This window comes from Notothenia rossii (assembly GCF_949606895.1).
Source record: "Notothenia rossii genome assembly, chromosome: 7".
Taxonomy (NCBI): Eukaryota; Metazoa; Chordata; class Actinopteri; order Perciformes; family Nototheniidae; genus Notothenia; species Notothenia rossii.
In genome coordinates this window covers 50238461-50248598 of record NC_136905.1, presented here as the reverse complement: position 1 = coordinate 50248598, position 10138 = coordinate 50238461, and the positions used below count along the sequence as shown (strand labels likewise).

Sequence of the window (10138 nt, the reverse complement as noted above, 5' to 3'; positions counted from 1 at the left end):
CGTATTTTATATACAGTATGTAATGAGTACAACATGTCCAGTAAGTATAAAGTGTTTCCTAATACTGTGTATTCAACCACTATGTAATATGTATGTGTGCAGACAAAACTGAGTTGTTCTGTGTGTGAAGTAACCTCAAGTCACTCCGCAGGCACATTTTGATGCAGACCAATTTGTCAAGACAACAAAGGGCAAGACTAGGCTGAGAGCAGAGGCTATACCCACCATCTTCGTGCATCGCCCTGTGGTCAAAAAGAGAAGGGCCCCTGCAACACGATTCACCCCGGGACCTGTATCTACAAAGCCCATAGCTCATGATCACAGCTATAGTGTGAAAGGTGACACAGGTATAATAAGTATGAACTCTTAGTAACAAAAGTAATATTTCTTATTTTTAAGTGGTATAATATTTTAAATGTTCAAAAATCTACAGTGCCATGTCTTCTACTTACATTAGTCTCAAAGATTGAGGGAAGAAGGGATGAGGAGACTGAGATAAAGGAAAGTGAGGGTGAAGAAAGAGAGGACATGGCTAGTGAGGAGAGACAGGGAGAGTGGACACCACCCACTCAGCCAGCAGCCAGTCAGCATACGAGGGAACCAGCAGCCAGTCAGCATACGAGGGAACCAGCAGCCAGTCAGCATACGAGGGAACCAGCAGCCAGTCAGCATACAAGGGAACCAGCAGCCATTCAGCATACAAGGGAACCAGCAGCCAGTCAGCATACAAGGGAACCAGCAGCCAGTCAGCATACGAGGGAACCAGCAGCCAGTCAAACAGATCTATTAAAAAAATTAAAGAGAAAATTAAAGAGCCAAGAAGGAATCACCAAAAAAAAAGTTATATTTATCTACAGGGTTCGTACGGGTGCTTGAAATCCTTGAAAATGCTTGAATTTTACGAGGTGTTTTCATGACTTGAAAAGTGCTTGAATTTTGGGAATGGTGCTTGGATTTGAGATAAAGTGCTTGAAATTGTAAATGCTTTACTTTAACAATAAATTGCTGTCTGACTGAATAGTTCGCTTTTTAGATTAAAAGAAAATAAAGAAGTCGGAGGGAGCTTAGTTGCTTCGCTTCTACATAAAACAGCTCCGCTCAGGCCTTCCCGCGCTATGCGCGCGACCTGCAAGTGTTTTATCTTGTGTGACCTGGGCATTCTAATGAGAGAATGACAGTATGCCAGGAGGTTGCCGTTTTAACGAGCGTTGGCTATCCGAAAAGAAATACAAGCTGTGGCTAAAACGAGGATCAACCCAACGATTCGCCTTCTGCACAGTTTGCCACAAAGAATTTCAATTATTCGCGATGGGAGAGTCTGCGCTGACGAGCCATATGAAAGGTAAACCGTAGTAGAGCATTTTGGATTAGGCTAACGTTGCATGTTACGTTTGTTTAAGCTAGTAACGTTAGCGAACTCGATGTGGGATAATTACTTATACAGGTGATAATAATAAAAAGGAGCGTACCTATGTCAGTATGTGCGACAGTCGCCATCCTGTGGTTTTCAGAGGATGAAGCACATAAAAGCAATGTATTTCTACTGGTAGTATTTTTCGTGCCTAAACTTGCTCCATCGAAATCAGTCACATTGACCCGAAGACACATTTTGAGTTATACACTGTTGGAAAGAGGATATTCCTAGCTTTCTAACGGAGGAAACATATTTTTGTTTGTATAACTGGTCTGGGGGAAGCTCGCGAGTGTGCCAGGGTGTTTGCGGGGTCTAAAAAGTATTAAAAGTTGATAAATCAATTTAGCGAAAATTAAGGCTATTAAAAAGTATTAAACGGCATTTTCCAAGGTATTAAGAAGTCCCACAGCAACGACAACATGAAACACCCTTTAATTTACTGAAACGACATGTCGGGAAACCCCCTCAAGCCGGCCCCATGCATAGCGCGCCGTAAAAATGCTGCTTCTTATTTTAAGTTTCGTTGCCTTGCTCCGATCTGTGGGGGGGGTCCCAAGGTGGGTAGACCGGCATACGCAACGCTCTGGGGTCCAACGGCTCCATGTGTAAGCCCTATATGATCATTTTCTGATAACGATGAAATAGCCCGCCTCCCTCTCCCCACGTCTCCTGCTGCTGCTGGGCTGTCAGAAGAGGGGGAGGAAAAGAGAGGCAGGCACCGTGTATTAAATATTATTATACAGAGAACAGAGTCGTTATCAATTTGTTTTAAAGCTCAATAAATAACAAAGAAGACCTCAGATCGGCACTTTTCTAATTTTATACGGAAGATTTAAACTTTAACTGACATGTTGACCGGCGGAACATTTTTTTTAACGGAAACTCTGCCGCACGGTTCCCTCGTCCCTTGGAAGAGGCCGAGAGGTGGGTGTTTTTCATCTGCTGGTGGACTACCTGAGAGATATACAGCAGGAGAACACGCTGTCCACCGCGGAGAATAAACAGAAGGGCAACCATGGCAACCATGCTCCGGGGTCTTCTTCGCTGCTTTTGGTGTATTTTGTGGCGGCAGCAGCGCCACTTACAGGCCTGACATATGTACTACAGCGTTTCCAGCATTTCCAGCGGTCTAGTGTGAACGGACACATTAATGAATCGAATGCGTGTGAACGGAAAACTTTTTTGCGTTTGCGTATGCGTTTTACCGTATGCGTCCTCGTGGGGCCGGGGTCTAAGCCAAACTATATCCGGTCACAGAGATCTGCTATTGTCTTTTGTAAACATATGAGAAATGTGTGAGGGTGATGACATCAGAGTATCGTCCTATGTGCCAGGGCTTAGCCCCGGACAGCCCCAGCCCAATTTAACCCCTGGGTATTTGAGAGGGAGCTCCTATATGGCATTACCCCGCTGAAGCTCACCAAAGTTTAACATATTTCATAGTTCAAAGTTTTGTCAATTGTTTTGTTTATTGGTCAAATACTGGTTTCTAATGGTTTCTGAGGAGTTTTACTGGAATGAAAGAGCACAGAGTCTACAGAAGCAACAAAGCAGCATACTGCATTAAACCTGACCTTCACAGAGAGGTTGAAGTTCATGTGGAGAGGAGGCTTCAGTAGTCTGTCTGCACTCTGTTTAGTTGTGCTATCTTACAATCAATATAGTAAATGTGAGGTAAAGTGTGTAGCCAATGTAACCGGTTAGAACTCAAAGTTGCGATGAGGTCTTAAAATGTATGGAAAGGGTCTTAAAAAAGGTCTTAAAAGGTATTAAATTTGACCTCAGGATTCCTGCGTATACCCTGTGTGTGTGTGTGTTTGTGTATTTTTGCGTTTGTGTGTATTGTGTTAGTTTCCCGGGGAAAACACTCACGAGAAACACCGGCTGTTGTTATTCCTGTTTTGACGTAAAGTTACTCCGTTCTCCGCTTGTAATTATGCCGTTACAAGCTTCAAAGTTGTATTTATCATATTTAATTTAATATTTAATATTCTGAAAGCCAAGACTTTGTTTATTTGAAATCAGATGAAAACAAACTGTAACGGACCCTGCCGTGTTATCTATGATTACTATACGCCATACATTCATAATGTCAGCGGGAGGGAGGGGGGAGCATTGCTACGTAAAAGCATTAGTGCGAGGGAGAGCTGTCATCTTCCCTTTACAAGCTTCAAACATGTATTTATCGGGAGATTTTGGCAATAAAAGTTTCAGATTCTGAAAAAAATTCCCTGGAAACCTCCAAAACTCTTACACAGAAAGAGGATCTCTGCACACGCTTTTTTTTATATCAGCTTTGTGTTTCAATGGTTTTGTCCTAGCCTTGGAGAGCCGTATGTTTACTGCCACCCTAAAAGGACCTCAAAAATTTTAAAAATGTTAATAAAGAATTTATTGAAAAGTTAGTTGGCTGATTGTTTTATATTGGCTCAGCCAGGTTATATGGGATGCCCAGTCTACTATATATGATATGGGTCACTCATTTTACAATATTAAACTTTGTTTTCTTATCTTTAATTTTTCATCCTTATGTAGAATGCTATTACGAAACACACATTTGGTTGTTTATAGCATAAAGAACATCTGATTTAATGTGAGGTAGGGAAATAATAATTTGAGTATAAGTATGTGCATATAAATATGTAATTTACAACAGCTGTACGCTGCTTGAAAAGCTTGAAAATGCACCTTGAAAATGCTTGAAAAGTGCTTGAATTTGACTTTGGAAAAGGTGTAAGAACCCTGTATCTAATATTTAACTCCCTCCACCCCCGCATACAATCCCGTTTATAAGCCCCTCTTTTCTAATTCAACAACGTTGGACGAAATGACATTAAGAGAATAGAATTTACAATTAAAAGGCTGTTCAACGTGTGTCGCTAACTTGATCCGGTATCCTAGCTTTATCTGTTATCTGTAAACATTCCCTAAATCTACTAATTTAGGGATAATCCACTGACATCCTTTAATACACATGTTAATTTGAATCAGATGTACTGATAATATCCCCAATATAAATCTTTAAACTTCTTCTTACCTTTAAAAGTTCGTCACGAACGGTCTTTTATGCTGCAACTCTACAGCTCTGCTAGCCTTGGCGCTAACTTCCGGGGAACGATTGAGAGGCTCCACGATCCGCCATTGCTGTAAAAAAGTGGTCCATTGGAATGAACGGAGATGACGTAACTCTCAGTCTATACGGCGCTGACAGGCAGGTACAATAGAGAGGCGAAGTCACGCCCATCTACTTCCGGTCCATGGGACCCCGGAAGCGAAAAATTATACATTGAATTCAATGGAGAGAGAAAACGTATCTTTTGATCCCGTTTGAATTGTGCCACGAACTACACATATGATGTTTGTCAATCTTAAACAATCATCTCCATGTCAAAAAAGTCACATTTTGTCGTAAAACTGTTGAAATATAAGACTATGAAAAATACGCGACTACAAAGATTACAAATCCCAAATCCCATTCTGGGTCGCGTATGTGATGTCACAGGCGATAATGCTCCAAGTGGTTGAGACTCGTAATTAAAGCGAAGAAGAAGATTTCATAACTGATTTATTCCCTCCAATAAATATAAGAGATTGCTCCAATAAATTCACTTTTACAAGATGCCTGTGTGCTTTGTACCATGTTGTAGGCTAATCACCAAAGTGATCATACCACTTGCTCGTTCTATCGCTTCCCGTCTGATGAAAGGACCAGGAGTCGCTGGATCAGACATATCAGGTAATATCATAGGTAATATACATGTTGTGCATGGAACATAGTCAAGTTAGCTACCTAGCTAGTAGCGACCAGTGTTGGGCAAGTTACTTCCAAAATGTAATATATTACATATGACTTATTACTCTCTTTTGAAAGTAATAAGTTACATTACAATATTACTGTCTCTGAAATGTAATGAGTTACACTACTTTAGTTACTTTTTAGTTACTTTCACCAAAATAACCGCAAAAGAATAGCTAGGTATTTTAAATGCTAAAATGTAGTTTAGTGCAGCTCATTATGCATCCAGTGAAGGGCAATGTGGTATAGCATAACAACTGTGTAGGCCCTTAAGGCTACTAACAACTTGTATTACAGGGCTTAGTTGAATACTCGATTCTGATTGTAAATTCTTAACATGTGACACGTTGTTAATACAGCAGTAGGGGAGAGCGGGGTAATGTGAGACATTTTTTACATTTGCTCTCCTGTAGGCGAGCTAAAATGATACATCAGTAAAATGTACACATTTCCCATTAATTCAGGATGTTTCCTAGCACTGGAAATGATCAGAATGTCTTCAGGACAAAGGGCAGTGAAAATATGATTGTTTTTTAAAAAGTGGTCTTGTGTCTCACTTTACCCCAGCTAAGGGGTGAACTGAGACAGACTAGAGAAATCAAGGGGGTAAAGTGAACCACTTACCTTTTCCACTTTTAAACTACCAAAACAACACATGTTGTAACAGTTAGAATCCTGACAGATAGATTGACAACCACACATTCCAAAACTAATGTCGGATGCGCAACATAATCATGGGGATTGGTCAATTTAGCACATTTTTTAAACAAAGTAACTCCAAACAAAGTCAAATACAACATAATATATTTCAAAGTGCTTTAATAAACATTCATTTAACCAGTTAGATTAGAACACGATATGATATGAACATCAGCCGCATATTTAAACAAGGCCTACTCTACATTCCAGCCCTGCAGGTTACAGGGAAAGGTGAAGAGTTGCTCTCTCCGTGTTGTTCCTCCAGGCCTATTAGGTTGAGGCAGCTTCTTCACCACATCACCTTTAGGAACATGTGCCACATCCTTTTCTTTCATAGCAAACGTGGGTCTCTCCCACTCTCTGTTGTTTCCCTGGGTTTTTCTGAGGAATTGGGTTAGTATTTCGTCCCCCTCAACCTTCTCAACCATGCCAACATAACGGATACTTCGGTGTTTTGTGGCAAAGTTAATGAGGACGAAGTCACCCACGGACAGATCTTTGTTTCCGGGGTCACTCCTCTCATCTTCAGAGCTCTCAAAATCATCCTCAAATGGGACAGGGTCATCACTCTCCTCCGAGCTGCTATCTATGATTTTCTTCTTGGGTGCCTTCTTTTTCGGTTTTCCCTTTTCTTTGCTATTTTGCTTTTTCCCTGCAAGTTTCTTTTGTCTCTCTTCATAAGCCTGTTCTATGATTTGCTTCTCTGGAGTATCTGTTAAGATGGCTGTCTTCACACACTTTCGTTTTGTTTGTCCTCTGGGGGGACATTTTGGAAGTGGTATGATTTCCTGAGGAGACACATATCCAGATCGTGAGACAGCTGGCGAGGCACATCCATGTGGACCATGCAAAGTGGATGGAATAGCATCAGCGAGTGGAATAGCATCTGCAGCAGGTGGTTCATCTGCAGGGGGTGGATAATCTGCAGGCCGTGGACCATCCGGATCATCTGAAGTGGATGGACCAGTGGATGCAGGCCGCAGCTCAGGGTTTGGCCGGTCTGACACCATGGATGGTGCAAACGCCTCCTCAGGGAAAATATCTCTGTTATATTATGGGAAGATCCCAGTGGACTTGAAGCCAGAGGTGATATTGCGTGTGTCACTGCTGACAAGAAGGCCTCGTTCACAAATCCTGCAATCTGATAGATGGAGACTGTTTTGCCAGGGTTAGATCTCATCCACCCATCAAGAGCTCGGCTGTATAGGGTCTTGAACGGGCCATACACCGTCACGTCGAGAGGCTGCAAGCGATGGGATGTGTGGGGTGGGAGGGTGAGCAGAACAATACCATTACTCTTTGCTTTCTCCACTGCCTTGAGTGAGATGTGAGCTCTCAGATTATCCAGGATTAGCAGCATGGGATGGTCAGGAGTGCACTTAGTGTGCTTTATCAAGTGATCGAGGAACTCAGGCCAGGTGTCTTCGTTCATCCATCCTGTTCTGGTGGAGGCACCTTTGGCTCCTGGAGGTGCTCCTATCATGAAGTCGTCCTTAAACCTAACTCTGGGGAAGACAAACATGGGAGGTATGGCATTCCCAGCAGCATTCACTGCACACACCACAGTAACCAGTTCTCCTCTCTCAGCTGATGTGATAGAACCAACTTGCTTTTTCCCTTTCTCTGTCACAACCTGAATCAAGTAGAAAGTTTAGAATCAATGGCATGTGCAATCAGTAGGCTACTATTGGTCTAAAGGTACATTTTATTTTGTTGCAGTCCATTCATTTTTTTCTAGTTCACAGGCTCACAACATTACTAATAGCATTAGTTTCAGCATTCTGCCAATAGCTAGCTGGTCATTATCACAAGCCACTCAGTATCAGTCTGCTGCTCTCTAGTAGCTTACCTGCCGTGGCTTTTGTACTGTAAAGACGCCTGTTTCATCCACATTGTAAATCATGTGTGGAGGAAATGTGTGTCTGTTAAAGAAGAGAGGCAAGGGAAGAACCTTATCAGAATCAAAACCAAATCTTACAGGTAAAGCCTCCATAAAACATTTGCAACTAAAGAATTAATTCTGTCACCTGTCCATCACTACAGCCAGATTTGTAAAGAACTCCCCCACTGTAGTCTTATTGAAGGCTATAGCCCTTCCCAGGGATGTTGCCTCCGGAGTTCGGACAGAGAGATGGCGACGGGCTAGAAAGCTGCCAAACCGCTCTACTCCTAAAGAGTGGACAATTCGTTATTATAAGATAAGCTTTGTGGCAAGATCAGTTGGCCTAAGTTGACCTACAGAATCATGTGATCTCTTGCGCACCCTAGCCTACCTGCACATTGTTTCTCCATCCAATTGGCAGGGACAGGGATATGGTTTTTGTCTGCATATTCAAATGCCAGTTCACGGCACTTAACTGGAGCAAGGCCATGGAACTGGTCAGCCAGTTGTTTTAAATGTTGGGCAAGCTCCTCCTCCATCTCATCTGTCAGTATTCTTTTTGCCTCAGCTACTGCACCCCAGGCTACTGATTTAACTCTCCCTTTCTCTATTTTCTTAATGAATCTTTGGAGGGTTGTCTTGTCGATATTTCGTTCCTTTCCTGCTTGTCTTAAGGACTTCTTTCCTTGCATGACCTCTGCAGCTGCACTCTCCATCTCTGTGAGGGGTGTTTGGCCCCAAGATGTCGTCCTGATGTATCGTCTTGGCATGATGACTTTTCTACAATGTTTATGACATTAAAATTAAAACATATGTATTGTAATATTAGACTAAAATATATATAAGACTAAACTTAACTTGTGCTTCATGTCGGGGTAAAGTGAGTCAGCGTCTCACTTTACCCCACAGCATCTGTCTCACTTTACCCCACAGCCACCATTTTAGAAAAAACAACATCTCTAGGCAATTCAGGCTAATCTTTAACTAGCATCAATCACATGGTTTTATATGTTGGAAGTTCATCAACATGTATGATATAAGTTTTTCAACCTGAATCAATTTGCTTTGATACTACAGTTGATTACGTTCGCAGTAAGAAACTTACTTACTTTTACATGCAACAAACACATTTTTGTGAAAAAAAATACTTACCACAGAACCAGCACCAACTTCTCCTTCATGACAAGTGGGGGGTGGGAAGGGGTTGAAAACATTATGGTCACATGACCGCAAATTTGTTTCTTTGCCTAGTTACAGCGGGTGTCTCACATTACCCGGTGTCCCACATTACCCCGCTCTCCCCTACAGACCGCTGTCAAGGACTATAATGAAGGTTAACATATTGTAAATCAAGGCAAATATTATTTAAACCATGCTCATGGTTTGAAATGGCAAACATTGAAAGGCAAAAGTATTTTTAAAATCATGTAGCCTACTACATCATCACCTTGGTCCCATCATATACGCTGGGAAGAGAATATTTACTGTGCTTGAAAACTGGTATCACATCATCATGTGAGGTTGAATTTGTGACCTGGAGAACATTTCAGCTGCAACATCAGCTCGTTGATAATAAGCTTGGGATATGAGATATTTTTTTAGCCATTCGTGGTGAAGGCATCTGTGCTATTGTATGCATTATTTTTGACCCAACATTTCTAAAGGCATGTCAGAATATGGTACTATTTTCACATGAATATTTTAGCCATTGTCTATTTTTATACCACAAGCTGCAAAATGACCGCCTTACCCCACTGTACCGAGGCGGGTAGTTGTTTAGATATACCTGGCACCTGCGGGCCGCAGAGGGGCGGCGTAGTTTCGGGCGACGAAGACTGCTGCTCCGGGGCCGGCGAGTCAGGCGGGAGTAAGCTAGTGTCCACAACGGAGGGTAACGTGATGTCCACATCTGACCTGTTGCTACTGTCTGCAGTAGATGCAGTGTTGCTGGCGTTTAGTGATGGTTGCTTTAACCATTTTCGTATAAATGATTATCCACAGATCAGATGTGTGTCACTGCTGTGGAAGCACTTTGGAAATGATGCACGCGCAGCGGAGCAGGTCACGCGCACCTGACACAATTTGTTGTCAGTATTTTTCGCTACGTTCTCTTTTTTGAATGGTTGCATAACGTTCAACTTCCCCGAAGATCTCGACGCGAAGCCTGAAGGGTAAACACCAGGTTTACTAATCTACCCGCACAATTTGTCCGGTGTCGGAATTTCTCGCTATGTTAGTACATTCTTAAAAAACAAAACACCATTTAATTTCGGGTTAAAATGTGTTGTAACTGCGTTACTGAGCATTGTAACGGGTAATATATTACCCACATTTCATTAGTAATGCG

General features: G+C 42.1%; 1 protein-coding gene across 6 annotated transcripts; it reads right to left on the bottom strand.

Annotated features, from left to right (window-relative positions):
- Positions 1-648: 648 nt before the first annotated feature.
- On the bottom strand, positions 649-9084 carry LOC307046885 (uncharacterized protein). Of its 6 annotated transcripts, XM_079693554.1 has the most exons (5): positions 8183-8913; positions 7937-8078; positions 7759-7831; positions 4452-7414; positions 649-783 (listed from the first exon to the last, which is right to left on the bottom strand). In XM_079693554.1, the coding sequence occupies exons 1-4, from the start codon at positions 8559-8561 to the stop codon at positions 7409-7411; spliced, it is 600 nt and encodes a 199-aa protein (XP_079549680.1). In that variant the 5' UTR covers positions 8562-8913; the 3' UTR covers positions 649-783; positions 4452-7408. The 6 variants fall into 6 exon arrangements, 5 of the variants coding, with proteins under 5 accessions (XP_079549680.1, XP_079549676.1, XP_079549679.1 ...); XM_079693550.1 differs by adding an exon at positions 8944-9084 and having other exon boundaries at positions 7759-8571; XM_079693553.1 differs by having other exon boundaries at positions 7937-8905.
- Positions 9085-10138: the final 1054 nt, after the last annotated feature.

What these genes read in the sequence shown, in the direction of transcription:
- LOC307046885 (XM_079693550.1), bottom strand. Translation starts at nt 7,802, where the DNA reads ATGTGGATGAAACAGGCGTCTTTACAGTACAAAAGCCACGGCAG. An exon ending in CAGTACAAAAGCCACGGCAG is followed by an intron (nt 7,415 to 7,758) that starts GTAAGCTACTAG and finishes TGTCTTCCCCAG; the next exon opens with AGTTAGGTTTAAGGACGACT.